General features: G+C 43.8%; 1 protein-coding gene across 1 annotated transcript in view; it reads right to left on the bottom strand.

The window, feature by feature from the left end:
• Window positions 1-26,436, bottom strand: part of LOC146798096 (cytochrome P450 2G1-like) — a 1,456,444-nt gene that overhangs the window by 1,073,944 nt on the left and 356,064 nt on the right. Inside the window, exon 4 of the mRNA XM_085625316.1 lies at window positions 16,439-16,591. Within this exon, the coding sequence (XP_085481442.1) occupies window positions 16,439-16,591 (153 nt within the window). The remainder of the gene's footprint in view (window positions 1-16,438; window positions 16,592-26,436) is intronic.

The raw sequence follows: 26,436 nt of genomic DNA on the forward strand, positions 1-26,436 counted from the left end.
TATCCTTTCTTTTAAGTGCCTTTTTCATTTCGCTGGCACACAGATCCAGGTTTTCTTTAACAATCTTTTTGACTTCAGCAGTTATCACCACCCGCAAAGATGTGGTCTTTTTAACAACCCTTTTATCCATACTTGGAGCAAATTCATTAGCTACTATTTGTGTTTTATCCCTATTCAGGGTATAGCCAGACATTAGGCCGAATCTTTGGGCTTCCTCTTCAATTGCTTTCATTGCCGTTTCGGAATGTGATGTGGCTAATGCGACATTGTCAGCATAACCAAACACCTTCTCTACATGCTCAGTTTCAAATAGCAGAGGTATATCTGCTGAGTATTCTAAATATTTCAAAAAAGGGTCTATATATATAGCAAACAATAACGGGGATCAAGGGCACCTTTGACGTGTTCCTTTCGTTATTTTAAATGCTTCGGTCAGTCCCCCATTGACCTAAACTCTAGCCTCCGGATCTTTATACAGGGCTTTCACTGCACAGATAAACTTTTCCCCAATCCCTTTCCATTGCAAAGAGGCCCATAGAAACTGCCAGGAGACTCTATCCAAAGCATTCCTCTGCATCTAAATAAATTGCGGCCATAGGGTCTCCTGCCACTTGCCTTATGTCAAACAGTGTGATGATCTTTCTAATGTGTTCTATGGTAACTCTCCTCAGAATAAAACATGTTGGCTCTGGGACACAATTTCATGTATTTCTAGTGACAAGGTTTATATGCCGATAAGACCCTAACTCCTCACAAGGTTTGTTTTTTGGGGGAAAGATAATAAGCTTTGCCATAGCCCATGATGCTGGTGGGCCCATCCCCTCCATAATTTATAAAACAAGGTTCTCATAATTTCTTTCAGTTATTCTTGAAAGACTTTAGAAAATTCAGTGGGAATCAGATCTGGTCCCATCACTTTCCCTCTCGGTAAGCTAGCCATGGCAGTAGCAATCTCATTCCATACTAGTGGTTGGTCTAGCTGATCCCTCTCTTCACTTGTTAATAGCACCTCAGAAGGTTGTTCCAGATACTTCCCTATCAGTTCTTACCTCTGCCTTTCCCCCCGATCTTCTGTATACAAAGACAGATAAAAGTTGCAGATAACGGTACGGATCTCATTTACATCTGACCTCAAGCCTACCAGGGATCTCTTATTGCCTTGATTTCATTCTGGGTAACTTCCTACTTTGTCCTAACCGCAAGAAGATGACCAACCCTTTCGCTGCACTCGTACATCTCCTCGAGGTGCCCTGTTGCTTTGTCGACAACTTTTTTCAGGAGTTTCTCCCCTATTGCTGCTCTGTTTATTGCAACCCCTAGACAGGCATCTTCTATATTTTCCTTCTGTTGTATTGCCTTTATTAAGCCGGCTTCAGCCTGTGCCAAATTGCTTTGTAAAGTGAGAAGTTCCATCTTTTCAGCTTTATTCTTCCTTATTGCATATTGCATTGATTACCCCCGTATCCCTGCTTTTAGTGTATCCCAGACTGTGCCAACGGAGGCAGAGCCAAGGTTCCTACCCATAAATTCCAGAATCCATTTCTTCATGTACACACATAGCCTTCATCCACTAGTAATGCTCTTTCAAATGTCCATGAAGAAAATGATTTTACTTGATCACTCCCTCCCTGGACCTCAATTATTAGTGGATTATGGTCTGAGAGGTATCTGGGGGCCATTTCAATTATGCCTCTCTGCCTGATCGTGTGCGAGACAAGAAATAATCTAGTCTCGCATGCTTCTGGTGAGGCGCAGAGGAGTATGTAAAACCTTGATCCTTTGGCATTAATTCCGTCCAGACATCACACAGTCCATGCTCTTGACACATGTCACATAAAGCTTGATAAACTTTAGGTTTCTTGCCTGTATATGGTTTTTTCTGCTCCCAGCCACTATCAAGGTTAATGTTAAAATACCTGCACAGCACTATCGGCAATTGCCAATGTGACAATTCATTTGAAGACCAACCCAATAGGGCCGGATCATCAACATTGCTACCATAAAGGGAGCATAAAGTAAACTTAGGAAACCCAGGAGCACTGCAGCTAGCTATAATCCAACACCCAGATGTGTCAGCTTTAATTGAAGAAAAATGGAAAGCTTTGTAACGGGCCAATATTGCTACCCCCGTGTACGCGTGCCTTGCGTTGGTGCTCTTATTATACTATATCCCAAGTATTTCAAAAGATCTTTTTGGCTCCCTTTTTTAGTGGGTTTCTTGAAGGCACACTACATTGGCTTGTAGCAATCTGAGCCCTTGAGATACTATTTGTCTCTTTTTAACATTGTTTAGACCACAGATATTGATCATTGCGATCCTTAACTTACTCATTATTTTTTTTTTTTAGCTTTACCCCACATAGAGGAATCATTTGTTTCAACATTAAGCATTACACCATCCCAGTGTAACTTCCCATAACCCAAACCCACTCAGAGCCTCTCCGATCTACCTCCCACACCTCCCCACCCCTGTACCCCGCTGCCCCCCCTGCTTACCCCACCCCCAAACACCTAGGCAATCAGGCATAGCCTGAGTGATGTGCGTCTAATGAACTGTCCCACCGTCCCCCCTTGATATCCCAAAACTATGTCAATAGCAATAATTCAGCATTATATTTCAGATTAGCCTCAGAGATTATTACCCCTCAAGTCTTCGAGGTCCCCCCCTTTTTCCAGCCTTACTGTTTCATTAAAGTAACCCTGAGCTAGGATCTCAGAAACAAATATGCGAGAAGTTCCTTTATATTTAACTTTCAGTCTGGCCGGATTTTGTAAAAAAAACTCTGCCCCTGATTTCTGGAATGGAGTCATTAGCTGTCTGAACCTCCAACGCCGTTCGACAAGTGCATGGGCAAAGTCCGGCTTGGCAAAGAAAGAGATCCCATCATGCGTTTTTGGGGAGTTACATCGGGCTTGGTCATACACCAGCTGTTGCAACAGAAAATTTCCCAAAAATACCAAAAAGGCTCTTGGATGATCTTGGGGCTGTTTCTTCATCATTAGGGGTATCCGGTGTGCGCGTTGTATCTACCAGTTCCAGTCCAGCTTCACTTGCTCAGGGAAGGTGTTCTTCAGCAAGTTAACAATGTATAATCTCGTGTTGTTGCCTTCCACCCCCTCCGGTACCCCCAAGAAGCGCAGGTTGTTTCTCCGCTGCCTATTTTCCTGTTATTCAAGCTTGAGCATAACATCCAACAGAGCATCCCCCTGCCCGGTGTTCTGCTCCTTCAGTGACTCAATTTCTACCTCAAGAGTCTCTGTCTGCGTCTCAACGGTGGTCAATCTTTCCACAATGTCCCCACATTTTTTATTAATCTTTCAACTCCCAGATTTTACTTTTTTATTTGCCACTCTAGCTCTGCTTCCATACGCCGTCTCTTCTTCTTGCATTTGCTGATTGGATCTGAATATCGTGGCTAACGACGGTTCTTTATCTTGAAAATCCATCTCTCCTGCTTCACTTGGTCCTTCTGTCTGCTGTACAGGTCGCGTATCTGAATAATTTCACTTCAGCTGCTTGCCCACATGCCATTTCTAATTGTCTTTCTTTTTTCTGCTTCCCCCAATGCTCTTCTTCCTCTGGGTTGCTTGTAACAGGTCTCAGGAGGAGGAACTATCTGACTACAAGAAACCCTCACTGCTGGTAGAGGTGTCTTCCTTCCCAGAGGGGTCTGACTAATCGGTTAAGGAGAAAAAACGATCCCCTATTCCATTTGGAGATAATTCACCTCTGCGCTGCCGTACCACATTTAGGAGGTTATCTCTTGCCAGGGTTTTGTGTAATTCAACTGGATTTTTCTTGCTTTGGGTTTCATCCCTCGTGGTTAACTCCTTACCCTCCTCTGCATCCAGCAGTTTTTGGTTCCCTATTTCACCTTTCTTTTCCCCATCCTCTAGATTTTCTGTGCCGAGGGGCAATATTTCAGGAGGGGAACCATTTTTTGAAGGGAGCTCCCCGAGTTCATTGACCCCTACCACCCCACAGTACAAACTTTCCTCTGCCCCAGGTAGGGTGGCAACTTGAGTGTGTGTTTAGTTCTTACTTGTGGTTTCTGCTGCTGATAGATTGGCGAACATGGCTGTGAGCGTGGGCTATGCTGGATCCTCCTCCTGTTGCTTTCCCGGTTTCCCTGCTGATTTCCTACTACCGGGCACCCTCCTTCTTCTGCCCGTGCCAGCACATTGCTTTGTCTCTATGGAGCTCCCATTAGCTCCACTCAAATTGGCAGTCACCGAGGGTGCGGGCCTGCCTCCTATTGAGCGATGGCTAAAGTCTTCATCGTTTTACCACCCCTCGCCGCCATAACCTTTCCGTGCACCCATCGGCACCACTTGCAGAGAGCGCCTTTCACTATCCTATGGCAGGAGCCCGATGCCGTGAGCCACCAAACAATTAGCAGCAGCAACAGTAGCGTATCCGCCACACAGCTTGCCGCGTCCGTCCTCTGGGGCAGCATTCCGACTAATCGCTGGTTGCAGCATCGATCCATTCAGGGAAGACGGCAAGCTTACAGCAGTCAACTACACGCCATCTTGCCTCTCCGGGAACCATCCCGCATTTCACACAACTCCACTACAAATCGAAGTTCCAGCATAATCTCTTGTCTCCATTTCTTACCCTAAGGTAATCAATAGACAGGTACACTTGGCCTCATTCCAGCAAGATTTTGCTTCTCTAAAATCATCAGAGATTTTACTCCTCTGAAACTCTTCCTACTTGGTCAGCAGACCTCAGTCTTACCTCGCAGAGACCATCAATAGCCAAGTGTGCAAAGACATCATGTACATGTGCCTGCTGAGGTTACCGGTAGCAGATTTCAAACCAACATATACCGATCTGAGTAACGATGGGGCATGCAGGCCTTGTAACTTCAAGCAGGAATCATTACTACACCTTGTGTGCTGCTGTCCATCTCTAGATGCTACAAGGAGGGCCTTACCGAAAGCAACTTTCCTGTTAAAGTGGGGCACGTACGTGCCTGGAGGCCTCTCCGATATCTTCCTCCTACCCTGATGCAATATCCCAATCAAGGTGCGGGAAATTCGTAAAAATCCTAAGAGCTCAGCTTCAAAGTAGATCTGCCAACCCCCACATCATCACACATCTTCAAAAACTCATAACTGACTAATGGAGAACGAAATCCGGAAACACCAATACATAGGGCTTTGAAAAAATGATAGTCAACTGGCACTACCGTATTTTAGGATTTTGCCCTGGTTGATGTCTGTTTTACCTCATATAGCATCTTAACTGACTTCCTTATATTTCGTTTTATACGGTGTCTGCTAACCTTTTTAAAACTCCATAACTGTTGTCTGCACTAAGAAACCTGGCAATATCCAGTGGCATTGCAGGACCAACCGCCCACCAGACTAATGTTGCTCTGACTAACTCCTATCCAAGCCCAAGATCAGCGATCTGCACCTTTGCACTGTTACCACCCTGCCTTAGGTTATTATGATTCTTGTTTCAGCTTTCTAGTATTTTAAATATTTTTAGCATAATTAGTCTTTCTTATCCCTGGAAGACTGACATGCATTGCATGTTTTTTTAAATAAGTTCACTAGTATAATGAATCACATTCCTTAGTAAAAGTTATTCTCAATGAGTGCTGAACAGCCAATGTGGTACAAAAGGGGGGTGGTGATGGACGGAGCATCAGAACCAATCAAACACTCACACCCAGTTAACAGATCTGGGTTTGATCCATCACCGTTCTTTAGCCCACTCTGCCACCCCAGTTCAGACATGGCCATATGCAAATCAGTCTGACCCTGTGCCTCATGGGAACAGTCCAGCCCGAACTGCCAAGCCATGCCTTCCCTGGACCGGAAACAAGCTTCCTAGGACCGGTTTCTGGCATTTCAGCCGGCTTCAGCCAGGATTGCTTGAATCCAGTGGTAAAGTGAGCAAGGGACTCACGTCTGAGCATAACCTGCCAACTTATGGCAAACAAAGCGGTACAAAAGGGGGTGGTGATGGACAGAGCATCAGAACCAATCAAACACTCACACCCAGTCAACAGATCTGGGTTTGATCCATCACCGCTCTTTAGCCCACTCTGCCACCCCAGTTCAGACATGGCCATATGCAAATCAGTCTGACCCTGTGCCTCATGGGAACAGTCCAGCCCGAACTGCCAAGCCATGCCTTCCCTGGACCGGAAACAAGCTTCCTAGGACCGGTTTCTGGCATTTCAGCCGGCTTCAGCCAGACTTGCTTGAATCCAGTGGTAAAGTGAGCAAGGGACTCACGTCTGAGCATAACCTGCCAACTTATGGCGAACAAAGCGGTACAAAAGGGGGTGGTGATGCTGGAGCAGAGTTTTCTGTTGAAAATCTATTGGGTTTTTAAGCTCTGGTTTGTCTATTTGTCAAAAATAAAAATATTAATTCATAAATATTAATTATTTGTTTTGTGTAAATGTTCTGACTAACCAATACGAATTAACAATAGAAACTACACGTGGGAATGCGTTCGTGTTGCTTACTAATAATGAGCATGTTTTATTAAATGAATGTTGCTGTGTGCTGTTTATTTTAAAGCACAAAACGCTTTTGAGCATGTCTGTGCACCCTCTGCCATGCACCATGTTGTGCATGGCACATGGTGCACAGAGGTCAGTGGGGACATTACAAATGCCCAAAGGCCACATTTATTTGTGCCCTATGATGGCAGGGATCCTTGCTTGGGGCCCCCCAAATCTCTTTCAAACAACTTTTTCATGGAGGACTTCCCACCATGAAAAGGCTGTTGGAAAGGGATGTCGTAACCCCGATGGCGGTGCCTGCTTCGACATTGCTGCGTTTAGGGACACTGCTCCATCTGTCACCCCGTCGGGATCTGTGATTCTGGTGGAGCTGCAGTTTTGCATCCAACAGATCAGGGTCCAACTGCCAGTATCAGAATACAGCACGCTGGCTGAAGTGCTGTCGGTGGTTGAACCGCCACCGCTGGGCTGTCGGTGGTCCAACCACCCAACATCACATTCAGGCCCTAAGGGGCACATGCATCAAGGTAGTTTGCAATGGCAAAATGGCCTTTTGCAATGCATGAAAGTGTTTGAGATTCGCAGTTTAGGTAATCGAAATTTCTTGTGATCACCTAAATTGAAAACAAATATATATTTCTACTTACTTATACTTTGTCCCGGAGTCTTCCTGCGCAATATGCGCATGTTCAAAAGCTGGGCGAGATCTATTCCTCGCCCTCGAGGCACAAGCGAGGAGCGAGGAGGCGGGTGACATCAGCCTTGTGGGAGTGGCTGAAAAAAGCGGCAGTAAATGGGTTTCAAATGGGGCGATAATGAATTGGCCCAGGGCGCGGTCAGTGGAGCACCATTCAGAGTAATGGGAAGGGGCAGGGCTGGCTCACAGTGCACTGAGTGCAGAGGGTGATAACAATTACAGCACTGCTTTCGCCTCCGTAAATGAGGCTTTCTCATTGGGTAAGGCTGAGGCGACCGGGAGTCGCTATCCATTTAGTTTCAGTTTGGCAGGCAGCTCCTAATTCCGTGAGGCTGGGCTGTGTTTGTTGCTGGAAAAATGCGCCTGCAGCCGTGGTTTCAAACGACACGACACGTGCAGGTAACCCCAGGACTCGGCAGACCTGCTGTTAAATGTCGGATCCTGAGCCCTCTGCTTGATGCGTACCCAAGCACACACTCGACATTGTAGGGTACTTAAACATTCCACTTCCAGCGCATGGTTTGGCTTCCTTTCGTCCCCCCTGCCGACAAGACAGAATAGTTTTCCCACCCACTCATTTCTGTGTGATATAACTAGGGAACAGGTTAATTTCTAAAGATGTATTTCATTAGCCAACGGTTTAATTAGAGGATTAACAACTGCTGCAAAGGGCTATATCTGCTGTTAACGGTTACGGCCCTCTCCAGTTGTAGGCCTGAGCGGCAGCCAGGGCCTATAATGAGGAAAATAACCGCTACCAGTCTAGCGTGAGACATAAGGGCTGTAATGCTATTACAAGAATATGAACCGTGCGCCCTTTCCTTACATTATCGGGATTGTAATGTGGGGGTTGAGGCGCGGGTGGGGTCGCCTCTAAGCTCGTCCACCGTTATGTAACTTACCAGCAATTTGTTCACATTTTAGGTTTCTGAAAAATCGTCTATTTTCATTTTTACCATTGCCTTTCTCACTGTTATGTAACTTACCAGCAATTTGTTCACATTTTAGGTTTCTGAAAAAATCGTCTATTTTCATTTTTACCATTGCCTTTCTCACCGTTATGTAACTTACCAGCAATTTGTTCACATTTTAGGTTTCTGAAAAATCGTCTATTTTCATTTTTACCATTGCCTTTCTATCTGTATCTGCTTTAATTATCAGTCCTTGGTCATTAAGACTGCTTCAGAACACATTTAAAGGGCTTTCCTCAAATAATTACTGTAATTTTTGATTGCCATTTAACCTTTCTGACTCCATTCCTTAGCTCATGCAGTTGAATTTAGATGATGACATTTACTTAAAATCCTGTACTACTAATGTGTTGTATTGCTATCTGCAAAGCTATCGCTGTATAGAGGCATGCTGTCATCTCTTTAGTTAATTTTTTTTTACAGAGTTTTATATAGCGCAAACTTGACCCGAATCAGGTATCAGAGCGCTTTACATAGCACCAGTTGCATTACATGAGGACACATTCATTTGTGTTAGGCACAGGGACTTTAAGTGATTTGCCCAGAGTCGCAGGGTCATTGCCGAGACTCGAACCCAGTTTCCCAGATTCGAGGTCGACCGCCGTAGGAGTTAGGCAAACTCCTCTCCCCAATACTGTGCTTTGACCAGAAACCGACATGTAGAATTGTAATAAAGACGCTTTATCTCTTTAGCGCTTCACCTCTTTTTTATCCTCTTTAATTTCCCCTCTAATAAATAGAAGCTTTGCCTAAGCAGTGTAATCCCCAAATTGTTAGTGAACTTGCCATTATTGATGAGCTGAAACCAGCCCTGCAGAACACACAGCTCATGCTTGTCATCCGTAAGGGTGTAGTATGTTACTAGTAGTCGTGACGTTTGGAGCACACTGTCGCAAATATATTACTAGAGGATAGTGCAGTAGCGCACTGTCATTCATAAATAGCACATTTCCACTGATATAGGCATTACATTTTCTCAATCATGAAATTCTATGGATAAATATTATAAACCAATCATTTCTCCACTCTTTTTTAAAATGTATATTATAAAGAACTCTCCCGTATGATAGTCGGGCTCGCTCACTTCATGACGTAACACTCATCCCTGACTTTTACGCCCAACCACTTTCAAATGTCACCAGCCAACACTGGACTTAGTCACTTCTTTTTATGGAGCTCAGATTTTTCCAGCTGGGCAAGGCTGCAGGTTGTAGCCAAGGAAGGCTCAACGATGCCAGATATATTTTCCACAAGGTCCCGCTGAATAAGATTTGTTCTGCAGAAAAGCTCACACAAATGCAACCAGGATTTTCGGCCCAGTAACAGCGTATCCTTTTTGGGTCAGCTTGGTAGGCTTTTGCAGCCAAAAAGTTTTTAAGTCACAGGTTTCAGGAGATGCTAGGATGAGAATAATATGACACAAGCTATGGTTTTGGGACCTCAGGAAAGCCACTTAGGGGTCAAGACTCAACCCTGCAGAAGGCACCAGAAGGATCCTGGGCAGTTACAGTTGGAACTGGCCAGCTGGAAAGTTGCTGTATTCTTCTTGTAGCTTGCTGTGCCCGGTAGCTTGAACAAGAGGTCAGCCTAGGACATTTTGAGTCAACTTCTTTGTCCTCAGCACAATAAAGTGTGCAGGTTCCGTTTTTTAGTGCTCTTCTCAGTTGTTAGGCTACAGGTTCAGCCTTCTTCTTATCTCCCACACATCTGGTAGTGCTCAGAAGAATACTTGGGATGTCACATTTATGCATGGCTCCACCCTGTGGGTTCGGGAGACTCCTGACCTCTCCATACCAGTAAGGTTAAGGTTCCTAATGGCGACTCTACCCACATTTGCAGTTTTTCCTGTGTGTGCCTTACTGAAAACACTTCCACAGTGCCTCTCTGAGCTGTATTATCAAGCTGATTAACAAATTAGGAGGAAGGAAATACAAATCTTGGTATTGCTGGGTGCAGGGTCAGTCCAGATTTTTATCTATGGCCCTCACTGGCTACTACCTGCCTACATCTATAGTTTGAATATAGATCTCTCTGCTCTTGGCCTCATCAGCTCATCAAAGTAGCCTGACAGTGATACCTTTTGTACCAATTGCTTTTCCCTTTCACTATAGTGCCCCTTGTGGTCAGAATCAGTGGAGACCTAGTCATCTCAGGGGTATTTGGCCCAGATACCCATAAAATGTCCCTTTTCACTGATTATGTCCTCTTAACCCTTTCTTGCCCTGCAACCTCTCACCCACAACTGATGCTACAGCTCAAACTCTGAGAAAGAGAGCAGCTTTAATATAAACTTAACCAAAGCTGAGGTCCTGATCCTTCCCTTTCTCCAGGCAGTGATAGATGATTGGAAAACATATTTTCCAATTTGAAGGGCCATTCAGCATATTAAATATTTGAGAATCAATTTTACACCCAAGAATGCTTGCCTCTATAAAAACAAATATTACCTACTTACTCTAAGATATTCGCAAAATTCTTAGACAATGGTTCCATCTATTCCTCTCCTGTAAAGGCAGGATCAACTTGATCAAGAAAAACATTTTCCTTAGGTTAATATATGTTTTCATGGCCCTCCTCATACTCTTATGACAATAAAAATAGTACTTTGTTTCCTATGGTTGAAGGGTCACCCCTACATTTCTCACAAATTCTTGCGGAGACCAAACAATAGGAGTGGCTTGGGACTCTCAGAACTCCCTATTTATTACAGAGCATGTCAACTATGAATCTTTGTAGACAGTTCTGTCCGAGCTACAGACATGTAGTGGGCACATATGGAGGGAACACTAGCTGGTAGATCTCTGTGGGACCTGGCTTGGTTCCCTAAAAGGGACAAACCCACCAATGTATACTTGAACACCCGATGAATGCCACTCTTACGACCTGGGACAACATATGCAAATGCCACCACCTTACCATCCTCTCATCCCCTCATGTACCTTTCCACCATAATCTGTCCTTCAACCCAGCTGTGATCGCAGAACCCTTTGATGGCTGGAAATATAAGGATTGCACCATGGCTTCAGTTCTTTTTGAGATGGCTGAAATCATATCCTTCATTAGATTTGAGCAAATGTTCAGCTCGAGAAAGCAGAGGGCTATCACCACGTCCAAGTTAGTTACTGGAGGCCTGATTCACAAAGGTAAACTTACACTTTTCTGTACATTTTGATTGTTTGGTATTCACAATGGGGCTTACTAGTAGAAACTTTACGAGGGTGGAGTCTCTGCACATAAAAATATAGGACTGTCCTATATTTTTATGTGCATAGAGTCTGCTCTCGTAAAGATACTGCTGGTAAATCCCTTTGTGTATACCAAACACCCGTAAACGTACACAACTGTGTAAGTTTACCTTGGTAAATCAGGTCTAGAGGGACTATTCACTAGGGGTGGGCAAAACTCATGGAGTTTTACTCCACAAAATTCCATGGAGTTCCATAAAACTTCAGTGAAATGTTCTACTCAAGACAAAGCTTTCTCTTCGCGAACCACCCGCATTGAGAAAATCTTGCTGGGTGCGATCCTAGCACCCCAAAATCACAGTAGGGGATGCCAATTCTTGTGTCTTAACATTGGCCAACAGCGTACAAGAAAAAACCCCATCAAGCAGCTGTTGATGGAGTTTTGCTGGAACTCCATGTCACAAGCGTAACGCAGAGTGAGCAAAACTCTTCGAACTCCACCAGCGAAGAAGAATTTATTGCCCACTCCTACTATTCACAAAGGAAACTTACACTTGTGAGTCATATATACCCATAATTTACCCTTACACTTTTGTGTAACTTTACTACTTTGGGCTATTCACAAAATGTGAGTGTAAAGTTACTCAAAAGGGTAGACTTACATGTCCCCACCCTCTGAAACAAGAGGTGGAGTCAAATTTACAAGAGTAAATTCCTACTTCAAAAAAGAAACAGTGCCAGGTCCAGCTCCATACATGATTAAGCACTGATATTGCAACACTCTCCCATTAGAAAAAATTAAAGGTAGGAACTTAAAATAAAAACCCATAGGCTATTTTGTTAAATTAAATTATTATTTTTTTAAATATAATTAAATGTTTGAAATATACCAAAATAAAACATATTTAACAACCTTTTTCAATGTTAAAAATTAAAAGAAGAGTTTTTAAAAATGATGTTTTTGGATGTCCTGACAGTTTATAGGATAACAAAAATCTTATGGCCATGAGGGAGACACCCATGCAGGAAATGCTATAGGTCTTGCTTGCCCTCAAAAGACGTACTGTTAACAATTCAGTGGGCCTACAACCCGCCTACAGCATACCCTCTACTCTACTTCCTTCCACAGCACACCACTCCACTCTATAACACTTTATTCTATGCCACTGAACTCCATGCCATTCCACACCACTCTAAGCCACTCTAGTGTATGCCACTCTATGCCACACTCCGCCCTTTACCACTCCATGCCACTCTACTCTATGCCACTATTCACTACTCCACTCTACTCCATGCCACATACTCATCTCCACTCTACTCTACTCTACACCACTCTATGCCACTCTACTTCTCCCCCCTCTACTCTATGCAACTCCTCTCTACTCCACACCATTCTACACTATGCCACTATACACCACTCCACTCTGCGCCACTCCACTCCACACCACTCTATGCTATGCTGCCCTACTATGTCACTCTACTTTATGCCACTTCACTCTACGGTATGCCACTCCACTCCACACAATGACATTGCACTGTGCTCTACAGTAATCTTCTCAATGCCACTCCACTCTACTCTATGCCACTCTACTCTATGCCACTATAGTCTACTTCACACCTCTCCACTCCACACAGTGCCACTCAATGGCACTCTACACCACTACCCTACTCTACTCTTCTCTACTCTATGTCAGTTCACTCCACACTATGCTATTCTACTATATGCCATTCTACGTTATGTCTTTCCACTCTATGCCACTCCACTCTATGCCACTGTACTGGATGCGACTCTACGCCAATCTATGTCAGTCCACTCTATGCCACTCCACTCTACACCACTCCACTCTACTTTATGCTACTCTATTCCACTCAACCCCACTCTATGGCACTTCACACTATACAACTCTATTCTACGCCACTCTACGCCAATCCCCTCTTTTCCACTCTACACCACGCACTCCATTCTACTTGATGCCTCTCTATTCCACCCTATGCCATTCCACTCTACGCCTCTCTACTTTGCACCACGTTACTATATGCCACTCCAAGCCAGTACTCTCCACACAATGCTATTCAACTCTACGACACTCTACGCCACTCCACTCTATGCCACTCTACTCTATGCCACTCTATGCCATTCCACACCACTCTATGCCACTCTACTTTATGCCATTCTAAGTTATTTACACTCTACTCTTCACCACTCTACTCTACAGCACTCCACTCTACTCTACACCATGCCACTCTATTCACGCTACTGCATGCCACTCTACTCTATGTCACTCTATTCTTTGTCAGTCTACTCTCTGCCACTTCTCTCTACTCTACACCACTCTACTCTGCGCTGTTCTCTGCCAATCTACTATACACCATTCTACTCTATTGCACTCCACTCTACGCCAATCCAAGCCACTTGAATACTTGAATCTACATCAATCCAAACTACTCTATCCTACACTATTCTACACTGTGACACTCTACTCCATGCCACCCCACACAATACCATGCTACTCTGTTCTGCAGCACTCTATGCACTTTATTCTATGACCCTCTACTCTACGCCACTATACTCTACACCACTTCACTCTAAGCCACTCTCCTCCATGCCATTCCTTCCCCTCTCTGCGATGTCACTCTACACCACTCTACTCTACATCACTGTAGTCCACACCACTCCAGTCTATTTCACCCCACTCTATGCCACTTTACTTCTTTGTTCTCCTCAACACTATCTTTTCCAAGAGAATTGCGAGGTACCAGTTTAATGCACCTACCTTATAGAAAGGTGCCTGTCTTACACGTCACTGTTTCAATTACGTACAGGACTGCCCCTGCCTTTCATGCTATCCGGATGATGAGAAAGGTATCATTGAACTGTGTAATAACAGCAACCCATTGCTTACAGCGGCAAGGAGTCATAGAGCTGGAACACCATGCACTATTAAACCAAGCTGCTATTGTAGTGTTATTATTTACCAGGTGGATTAGTGAAGGTTGCTTACTTTCTGCATGTGGCTTGCCTCGCTCATATTTCTACAGCATAATCAGGGTCTCCCACCCTTCACTGCAGCTTTGAAGGTAGTTTAGCTTGGTGTACTAGGCACCTGCTGCAGCGCTCTGAAAGTAGGCTTAGTCACATCACTTGCAACACCCACTTCAAGTCATTCCACAAATGGCATTAGGACCCGAGTGCACTAGCAGGGGAAAGTGGGGAGGTAGGAGCCTCTCACTTCCCCCAGCCTGCCTCAGACATCTGTGCTGCTCAGAAATGGGACAGAGCACGCAGAATGTGTGCAATGGCAACACCAGGATGTTTCCTAAACTGGTATGTGTCACGTCATTATGCTGCAAGCAGCTTGGATCTGCCAGAGTTGACCTGCTATGGGGAATTACTTTCTTCCAACCTGATCAACCAGTCATCTCTCGGCCCGCACTCCCTGGCCATGCTCCCTGGCCTCCGTGACATGTCAGGACAGCTCAGGCTCAGGATGCTTCGGACACCCTGAAGAGGAGAGCCCTGCTGAGGAGGTGTGGTGGCAGGGTGGGGTGAGGCACATGTTTGAAAAGAGAGACAATTACCTACTTCATACAATTGCCCCAAATTCGATCTCAAAATAGGGTGGAGCAGAGCTCTGTGGAATTCCACTGAGTTTCTATGCAACTCCGTGTAATTCCACGTAGTGTAAGCCGGTGAACTCCGCACACCCCTATTCTACTCCACTCCACTCCATCCTATGCCTCTCTACTCTACACCACTCTACGCCACTCTAGTCTGTGCCACTCCTATCTGTTACTCTATTCTACGCTACTCTACTGTACAACACTCTACTCTATGTCACTCTACTCTATGCAACACCACTCCACTCTATGCCTCCCCATGCCACTTTCCTCTACATCACCCCATGCCACTAGCTTTTTACCATGCTGCCATCTGTCTTTTTACTAGCTAATTAAAATCAGGGGATATACATAGTCTCTATCTTCATTTTCCAATGTTCAACAAGGAAGATCACTGAATGTTTGTGGTTCCCAACTTCCACCATGGAGTGAAATGTTGTGCATTTTGTGCAGTGGGATTATATCTACTTACAATATTATGGCCTAATTACCTGGCTTGAAGACTTGAAGTGCTTCTTATTTAGACAATGCTGGTGGTGTGATATGATCAGTGAATGCCAGGTTTTTGCAAAACTTCTCTTAGGCCCATGAGTCCTTAGTAAAAAACACACAAAGGTTGTTAACCAACTATTTGTTGGTAATACAGATAAGGGTGGCTGAATTTGAGAAATTGACTTTCGCAAATTATCGCGAAATTGCACAAAATCTCCGCAAGCATGCAAAACTTTCGCGAAGATGCGGAGATTGCTTTTCCCGCCCGTTCGCGATGTGTTTTTGCATGCTCGCGGGGAAATATATCTCCAACTTGCCCATGCGGTCACTAATGGGCGCGGCCATCTTGCTCGCTATTATTATTTCCTGTTCGCGATCGCAATGATGTGTTCACGATCGCAAACTCTCGCGGGATAGCGCAACCGGCTACCAACAATCAGACATCTTGTGGCGCGCGCGAACGGATAGGAAAACTCGTCGGCGAACGCAGGGACCCGGTAAGTCATGATCACGCACGCGAGAATGCATTTTTAAAGCGCGAACAAGAAAAATACTTCTGTTTCGCGGCAGGTTGCGAAAGTTTTGACATTTTCGCACTCTCCGCGGAACGTGAAAATGTCAAAATATCGCAAATTCCGCGAACGGAACGAAATTTACAGCCCAGACCTAAATATGGACGTGTGGCAGAGCACAGAGCTGGGATTCCATATGTCAGTGCTTTTTGTAAAAGTAAGAAAATGATGCCATTACGTAAGTCAGGTATCTTTGTCAACATGTTTCATTATTTGAATTGTTAGATGCTTCACTGGAAGCAAATGTAGTTGTATGACTCTATATTGCATTAATTATTGAATTCACCAATTCTACTTGCCTGTACTTAACTTTGCAAACTGATAGGTTAATACAATGGATGCAATTCTGTTGTTATACATCATAACACATGCATTATAGTAAGGTATACCCATGCAACCAAATCATTTATACCTTTTTTGTTCCTGATCTCATCCAACATGCAGTTGGCTTCTTCTTGGATTCGTTGCTCAAAGCTTCTCTTCCCCATTCCAAAATTCCTAAAGGTAGTGAGTGAAAAACGACGTATCTGTTTCCATCGTTCATTGTCTTTAGTGAATGCGAATCCTATGGGCAGAAAACAATTTAAAATAATCAGAGGAAAACAGCTCAGAATGTGATTTGGAGTGGAAATCATCATAACGTACCACACCTTAGGTTCTCTTTGTTAGTTCATTTCTATTTTATTTTTTATTTATTGATCTACCAATAAGCATAAAATCTCATATAAACATTATTGCATAAAAACATTTAAAAAATGTTCTTTAAAACAATGATATAAAACATAGCGTGGCTCAGCTGTCAGGGAGACTTAATACAGGTTACAATTTTGCAAGTCTAAAAAATGAAGCTATCAATTTAAGGACACATATATTAAAGCTAGTCTAGCCCCAAGCTCATTATGATATAACTTTCGATTTCTGCCACAAAGCATATAACAGGTATCTAGTTATTACAAAGACAAGCCATTTTGTTGTATCTAACCTGAATATGTGTAAAGCTTCAAGGGGCATGATAAGGAAAGCAGTCGGCAGACTGGAATAATCCACGATTTCCTTGAGCTTGCATACATGGAACACCAAAAAATAAAATTTTCAATGGTCTCTAGCGGAGAATGACAGGATGGGCGCAAGGGAGAAATAGTAACACTTGCCCAACTATTTTTCCATGCATTTAGTAGAAGAGTCCCTGTCCTAAACTGTACATAAAGTGCTCGTGCCTGAGTGGGTTCGTTGTCATCCACATACATGTCAGAAGAAAAACTACTTTTAACATTTAAAAAATGAAGAGTTAAAGTGCCTCGTGCTGCAGTATCATTGCAGGAGAAATCTACGAAATCCCAATATCTCTTTTTTAACAAGGGGGCCATTTTTAGGTTATAGACTGGGGGGCCTCCCACATCGCATCCAGGCCCAGTCTAAAAAGCCACTCCCTGACCCTATTGAGCCAGGTCAATTGACCTACCTGTCTTTGAAGGATTAGTGATTCCACCACCGCTTCTTTTACAGGGATCTCGGTATTATTAGTCAAATTTCTGACCCAAAACATTAAAGCTTTGAGAACAGCAAAATGTGTAATGGACTTAAGCCCTAGGTCAAGGCGTAGTGGCAGTATTGATGTATTAATAGGGAGATTGAGGATTGCCATTAGGAATTTGTTTTCCGCTACCTCTACCAGTTTCACATTATCCAGCCCCCACAGTTCGGACCCGTAAAGGACCACGCCTAGGCCTTTGGCCCTATGTATTTCAAATATGGGAGAGATTGGACGAAAGGTTGAGCGTTTTGCCCTCTTTGCTATTGCGCAGTCCGCGTGTTGCAGTACCAGCTCACTCTTCTGAATTTGAGATGTCCATGCTAGATTTTCACTAATTCTGAATCCTAGGTAGTCGAAAGCCTTGACCTGTTCTAATTGTTGGGTACCCATCATCAGTTTACCCTAGGTGGATTTATAAGTGTTAAAAACCATGTATGTTGTTTTAGAGCAGTTAATCTCAAGGCCCCGATCTTTGCCTCCTTCGGCAAACTTATTTAGAATATTCTGAATGCCCATCGGAGTCTTGGACATGAGAAATGTGTCATCTGTGAAAAGCAAGGAGGGCAAAAGGCTACCTGCCAATCTTGAGGGATCGCCTCCACAATCATATAACTCTAAGCCTGTTAATGTAAAAAGTGAAAAGAGTTGGGGCAAGCACACAACCCTGGCGCACACCCTTGGAGATAACTATGCTGTTAGAAAGGCTACCATCTGACTTCCACCTAACTTTGGTGTAGTTATCCTGATGTAAATGGACAAATAGGTGAAGTAAGTCGCCTGGAAGTCCTAATTTTCTGAGTGTGGCCCAGAGCTTGGTGCGGTCAATGGAATCGTAAGCTGTTTTGAGGTCAACAAATATGACGTATAAGTGACCCTTTTGGATCTTCACTTCCGTCCAAATGAGCAGCAGGAATCTAAACACTTGATCTAGGGTACTCGTACATGGCCTAAAGCCTGCCTGCAAGTGTGAGATAATGTTGTTCTCCTCTATCCAATTCTGGAGACGTTGCAGAATGACTTTGCAGAAAACGTTTTGGGAGACATCTATAAGACTTATTGGTCTGTAATTTGAGAGTTCCCCTTTATCTCTTTTTTAAAAATGGGAATTATTTCAGCTCCTTTCCAGGTTGGGGGGATATCCCCACCATGCTGGATGGCATTGAAGACCTTATGGAGCAAAGGGCCCCGGATTTTAGGCTCTGCTTTGTACAGGTCTCCTGGAAGTCTATCTAGGCCAGGAGCTTTCCCAGTCTGGAGTAAGTTAATTGCTATTATAACTTCCTTTAAGGAGAAACCTTTGGCATATTCATGTGTTGACAATAAAATACCTTCCCCTGCTACTGCCACTATTCCCTTCTCTGGGTCAAGGGCCACACCAATGTAAAGCTTTTTAAAATATTCTTATCAGACATGCAATTGTATGTAATACAATTTAAATTTAAATCATCAATAGTGTGCTATCATAAAACTACTGCGTGTGCCATTGTATAGAAGAAGAACTGCTTATTTGGACACAAATGAACCTGGTTTAAAATAGATGCAGTGACATGATTCGACATAATAATGCAAGTGCAAAAAAAGATCCTTAAACAATTAAAAACAGGTAAAATTGGGCTGCTGTCCCAAATTAAAACAGTAAAAATATGAAAATACGAAATAGTAGCAACATGATTGAATAATCTAATATGGATATTCCTTTTGAGGCATATCCAAACGATGCCAAGGAACTCCTGGGATTCTACCTTGAGTAATTTGATTTTACACTCCAGTGTTGTCCTAACCCAAATTAGCAGCCCTGCAGCTGGGCAGCCGCTATTGATACCCTAGCCTCAATACTAAATGTGGCGAACCACACCCTGTGCACGCGCTCTGTCGCCTAGGTTTCCTGAAACAGGCATACGTGACAACTGTCCACCATCTTGCCCCACTCAGAGTCACTTAACTTAGATTTTATTCCTGCGATATTCTAAGGAACAACCTGAAGTGACTGTTCAGCACCCACCCTTCCCTGTTGTGGGCAGCTAGTTGTAAAATATACATGTGATGGATCCTGGGCAGTTTCACTGGTAATCGATTGGGTAGGTGAGGTATTATTCACTAACTCATCATAGAAAGTATTCCCAGCAGTAACTATTCCCTCTGCTAGGATGCTCGTAGCTACAGGGTCGGGTGGCTTTATATTTCCATTCCCTAGGTTTAGTCAGTCAGGGCTATCCAAACCAGTAAGAGCTGCATATCTATTACTGACTTCCATGGGGAATTGAACTTTTCTGTTCTGAACAAAGCGAGCATTCAATGGGGGAGATAACCCAGCTGGCTTAAGATGCTTATAGAAGAAACTGAGTGGCACTAGCTCAATCCCTTGACCTGGGCCCCTTCCAAATGGCTTTTTCCTACTTTGGAGTAACTGCCCTACAATATCTGGAGATCTGCAGTTAATCACTATGCAGTCTCCTTTTGCAACCTTTCGTAACGGACCAACCCAGCTCACTCTTCGAACGAACAGGATGTCATGGAAGCAAGAATTGGAAAAGTCAGTGTTCTGAGATAGCCAATAGCATACTTTGTTCCTCAACTGAGTGGTAGATTCCTTTTGGTTGTCCATAAGTGGCAGTGCATTATCTAAAATAACCACATATGGACATCTTCCTGGAGGGAGGTAAAGAATCACATTGTTACCGGAGTCTGCCCCTGTGGGAGGATTACCTAAATGTAGATTGGACTGTCTAGATAGTTCAGTTCCTTTCCTGTTTAGTGGAAGTCTTGTGTTAAGTCCAGTGAAATAACCAGAGCTATGCGCCATAGTTTTACGGTTAAGTGGAACTTCCCGTATGTCATTACCATTTTCTTGAGCATTGGTCATAGCTAAAGATTGTATTGGCTTATTGCGGTGATTTTCCACCATGATGTTGGACTTCGTGCAGCTTTTAGCCCCCAATTGATCTACAAAATCCGGACATGAAGGTCTGTGATTCCCTGTCTCTATTGCTAACATCGAAAGTGATTTTTTAAACATTTTCCACACTAACTTCTAAGTTATCAAGCCTATTGATAATGGGTAACAAACTATTTTGCATTATTTTTTCAAATCCATTCATTAAAAGCTTGATATCTTGCGAAGATAAAACTGGAGGGATAGGTGGCACAGGATAGGGGTGTGATGCTGCAGGTGATACTAGAATAGAGCTATTACGGTCCACAATTGGGGCCTCTCTCGCTTTTCTCTTTGATCTAGTATTGGCCGCTAGTACGGGCTCCAGATGTTTTTGCTTCCTCTTCCTTTTAGCTGGGGGGGCAAGGCATTGGGGTTGCTTGAAGTAGGAGTAGGGGCATCACAGGAGTGGTCAATTCTAATACAGATTGATCAAAAGTAAGGCTCTTTAAGTCTATATTCTACGTTTGGGCACCTGTGGAGATATCCTGGTTCATATATATGGTAGAGCCCCCACCATAAATAGCAGGCATCGTACTACTAATATTTCTTTATCAATGGCTTTCTCAGCACGTGTTAAGAAACAATCAAGGGTAGAGTTCTGGAGGGGTTTAGGAGTACTCGCCCTCTCTCCCGTTTGCTTCACTTTGGCCATAGACCAGGTTAGGTAGTGTCACAGTAAATAGGGTTTATATCAGGGCAAAATGTCCAGAAGACTTACTTGGCAGAGTTCTTCTTCAGAGGAGGTCACTGATCCACGCAATCCTATTCCAAGGAGAAATTAAAAACAAACAGTAAAAGCTGAAAGCCTGAGGCTCTGACGGGCGCAGACTGGCCCATTCTTGGCATGGGCTTTGCACCCCGGCATGCGTCCCGTGCTGTGGGAGCCCGCGAAGATTTTTAAGGCGCCACCAGGCACAAAAGAGTGATGTTGGCTGCGTGGGAGGCTGGGACTGGTGGTCCTGGTCCCCCTCTCCCCCTTGGCAGCAAGTGGCGGCAGGACGGGCTTTCCACACTGCGGGAGCCTGTGAAGATTTTTAAGGTGCCTCCGGGCACAGAAGAGTGACGTTGGCAGCAACGGCCATGTGGGAGGTTGGGACTGGTGGTCTTGGTCTCCCTCTCCCCCATGGCAGCATGTGGCGGCAGGCAAAAAGTCAGGACAGACAAATTAAGTAATCTTCATGAAGATCTCCACTCCGCACTGCTCATCCAACATGCTGGCCAAAGTGAGGGGAGTCGGCGTAGGGAGGGAGGGCTGTCTAGATGGTCCTCTTCTGACCGGGGTGCCCCTGAACCTCAGTGTGTTCTGACGGCACCTGCTGGTCCCTGCTTCCAGTCCCCAGCACTCAGTCCCAAACTCTTCCCAATACCACAAGTATTAGCAGAGGGATCCTGCGCCCGGCACTCAGTGTAAGCCTTCACCACGCACTAAACTCGGGGATCAGAGAAAAAGCCCCCGAAAAGCAGCTCTCAGTGCCCATCCCGCTAACTGCCCAAAAGTTGGCTTGAAAGGGAGCGATTCTGTGCTGGAAGCTCTGACCCCATCCAGGAAAGAGCTGAGAGCAGAGGCAGGCTGCACTGCTTGCATGCATGAGTCACTGTGACTGGGGTGAGCTCGCCTCTCCCATGGAGGCCCAGCCTGATAGTGTGTAAGCACAGTCCACACTCCGCAAGGGATCTTTGTGCTAGTAGGTTTGACTTATACCCACAAAAATCTGTTTAAAATTTGCAAAAGTTGTTTTGCACGTCTATGTTCTGTGTGAGTTATTATCCACCGGTATGAGTCATAGTAGATTATACGATTTGAATGATTCTGGTAAAGAATACTAATGTTCAATAGGAGATTAGATAATGGTAAGGCATGAGCTAGCGTTTTAAAAGGTATTGAGTCTAATTCAGTTACCTAGGTGGTCTCAAGTTGAACATAGGTAGCCATTGGCAATTGAAATACCACCCCACTCACTTCTAAAAGGTCTCATAGAGTGCAAGAGTGCACTATTAAAAGTTGCTAAACTTTTAGGTCCATACAAAGGCTTCAGTAATTTAAACCTGAGCACAACCCCTGATAGCTAGGCCACAGAGCAGACATTCTTAACTTAGTGAACATTTGTAAAGTATTCAGAAGTACTAATCAAATGGAACAGGGAATATAGATGCTATTTCAGACTAACCGCAATAGAGCCTCAGGTCGAATATGTGAAGGGGGTTCCTCCCATTCAAAGATTGCAACTTCTGACTTTATCTCTGAAATAGAACTAAAAATCCTTCAGTGGAGTAAAAGCTGCAGATTGCATCCGAGGAAGGCCTCTTGAAGAAGGATGGACAGTGGACGAAGTCTAGCTGAAAGCATTGACTTTTGCGGAAAAGTTCACATTTCATGCCCAGGGAAGTCCTCTAATTGGTTAGAAACGTTTCTCACATTCTCCTGGTCAGGATTTCTTTGTTTGGACTTAGGGACTCATTGAATTCACGTGGATGTCCAATGGGTCCGCAATCAAAATGAAGTAAAAGACTCCGCTCACATGATGGAGAGGTCACCCACTAAATTTATAAATAACCGCAAACCAGGCAGTTATGTATAAAGGCATTGCCAGAAACCACCATCACGGCGATTCCTGAAAATACATTTACTGTTTGCTAAGGGGCTGCATTTGAAGGATACAGCACTGTAGCAAACGGTATTACTTTATGCTTTTCAAAACAAAAATCCATAAACAGGATCTTCATTTGGAAAAGAAAAAAAGTAATGCTTCACTTGCCATGGGAGTCTTTTCCCATTGTGGCAGTAAGAAACAGTAGATAGTGACTACAGGTCTGCCCATCTAAAATTTAGCGGGCAGATTTGTAGCCAATTCTCCAATGGCCCTTACTGACCAAGGCTGTGGGAGAAGTTTGGCCACAACAGAGATAGAGTAATTGCCCCTGTTAAATTTGCTGTCTGGACTACAATATTGGCAAGAAGGGGACTCCATGCCAGTTGCGATGGTGTACCCTCTCCACTAAGTAATAAATCAGGCCCATAGTCTCTTTTTTGGAGCTCAGAATCCTACAGTGAGGCAAGTCTTCAGGCTGTTTCCTGGTAGATTGCACCAAAATCACATAGGCTTGCCACATGGGCCCGGTGAGCAGGTTTTTAAAATGGCAAAAAGCTCTGAGTAGACCAAACTTATTTTCATGACCAGTGAGGTTGCACCATGGGTGGATTGGCTTTGGTGGAGATCTAGGTCCTCTGGAGGATGGGAAGTGCCAACATTTCAGAGGTTGTTGGAAAAGACATGCACAGCCAAAGGGTCTAAACTTGCTCCAGCAGAGGACACCTGGATGGTCCAGTACAGCGCCTGTTGCAACTGGTTAGGGAGGCGATTCAGGAAAAAGGCCCCTTGTAGCTTGTTGTATCTCTGTAGCCACACAGAAGGTCAGTCAACTGACCCTCAGAGTCCCCTTCTTTGTCGTGCGTACAAGTGGAAACATGTCAAGACCTTCCAGGTCTTAAAACAGGAAGTGCATTCCTTCTTCACTTATTCCACAGGTCCAGAAAGTGTTCTGATGAGCTGGTGGTAAGTTACAGTGGGTGAAGGTGACCCCTGGCCACCCCCTATCCAACAGAGGCAAAGTTCCCAGGGGGCAATCATGCTCACATTTACAGCACTTACTGTGTTTTATTGCACTTTTCTAGGTGGAATCCAAGATGGTATGGGCTTGTATGTCAGACAGGGGTGTGTTTTGGGAATTAATTAGTCCCCACCTCCTAAGCTACACCAAATTGTTTCTGGGACAAGTTCCCTCTCTTATTGCCTGCTGTTCAATGGACTACCTTGGGCCTAAAGAATAAATGCCTATCCTTCCTCAGGTCTCCCCTAAAACAAAACTATAAACCGGCTTCACCTATGTCCCTTTCAAGTTAATGAAGTTTCTGGAACCTCCCCATCTGCCCTAACTAAGATTATATGTATCACACTCTCAACACTAAACCCATCCAGTCACCAGGTCTAAGACAAAGGGGCTCATGCATCAAGGAAAAAAACTGTCGCAAATGGCCAGGTTCGCAGAATCTGACCCTTTGCGACCGGTATGTTTGCATTTGTGATGCATCATCCCAAATGCATAATCGCAATTTAAGTAATCACAAAATTTCCGATTACTTAAATTGCAATTGCATTTATGGAATCGCAAATTGAGATTCCTTAAATGCAATGCATTAACCAGTAAAAATTAGCAGTTTTGCAAATAGGAATTGCCAATTACCGTCAATCTCAAGTTGATGGTCATTTGCGATTTCTTTAAAAAATGAACTAATGTGAATTTTTCAGCATCCCATGTTACACACACACGACCTTGGGGCATGTGTGTGCACAGAATGTGGATGAATTGAAATTTTAGGTGTGCAACAGGGTGTCCTTTTGGCACCCATGTACCCCTCAAATTGGGTACTCGCAAATTGCTCATGCAATTCCCATTCACTTCTATCGGCCTAGAGGCTCATAGGAATGAATGGGAAGCAATTCCTTAGTTGCGAGTCGCAATTTGCGAGTCGCAAATAAGGAATGTGTACGAATCGCATATTTGTTTAGGATTCCTACATGCATAGGCAATAGCGATTCTTTAATTTCGATTCCTTAAAAATCTCAATTAAAGAATCGCTATTGACTATTTTGATGCATGTGCACCAAAGTCTCCACTTTGGGGGCAGTTTTCATATGCTGTCGGTCGGAAAGGCTCTAATTGGATTTTCCTAAATGGTATCGGAACCCATGTTGTTTCCAGCCATCTCACAAACATTTCCGACCACCTAATTTCAATAGAAAGGTAACCGTTCGGTCAGTCCGTTTCCTACCGCAGTATTACGATGTTGGATCCGAACAGCCTTTCCGAATCGGTCTGTCCGACACAAAACGGCTGTTGGAAACTAAATTTGGGGGCCCGTAGCAGGCCAAGGTTTTGGAATCATCATAATCGGTCAGTCGGACTCGCTGAACGCAACAAGGAGTCGGTCGGTTTGCTTTCTGACCAACATCTTAATGAGGCCCTTTATGTTGATGCAATACTGTGAATTAAAAAAGAAAGCACATGGGGGCAGGTGTTGGGGTAACAGAAGACACACAGGGTAGTGAATATAAGTGCTAAAATAAATATGATCTACAGTTAAATTAAACTTACTAACATTAAAAAAGACTGTGACTTAAATTGAAAGGAAAGTGACAGACATTAAAATGAACTACGAATACATGTGTCTCTGCTTTTCTGCAACATTATGCCCAAATGATATACTTATGAATCTGAAAAGGATCGGCATCTCTTTACCTCATGCCCTTTCAAAACTCGACAAAAATATACCTAGCTTAACTGTATTGCTGATTCATCAATTGGTTCCTGCTCAATTCTAGCCTGCATTTTTTTTAAATAAATATTATTCCTTTTGGGCAATTCCTTCCCAGAAGACCAAATTTGACAACAGTTTGAGGGTGTTTATCATAGCAGAGACACTTAAAGGCGTTTTGTGGAAAAACATTATAGGGAATTCCAGTAGGAACTGCAATCTCCCACCTATTAGATCTGAATTTCTTAATTGAAAAATATTGGCTATGCAGAAAGTTGTCGTGCCTTCAATTAAGCTCTCAAGTTTTGAAAAATTGATTAAGGAGGTCTATAAAGCTTTAACATACAAAGAGTTGAGTGAAGGCAAATAGGAAATGCTTGAGCTATTTGATAGTACATTTTTAAGTTACCCCCCAATAGGTATTTGTGGGAGTTGTTAGAAAACATTAGGCACAGTTGTGTGCATTTTAGGTGTTTTATTACGGGTTATTCAAATTTCGATACAATTGATTGTAAATATGGTTGCAAAAGTAAGATTTGTGAATATTCATGTGAAATCATCTCATATTTACTTTGTGTTTATAAATATTTGTCTATGGCATGCATTATATACTTAAAGGAGGATTTT

The sequence above is a fragment of the Triturus cristatus genome, chromosome 9 (genome assembly GCF_964204655.1).
Source record: "Triturus cristatus chromosome 9, aTriCri1.1, whole genome shotgun sequence".
Lineage (NCBI taxonomy): Eukaryota > Metazoa > Chordata > Amphibia > Caudata > Salamandridae > Triturus > Triturus cristatus.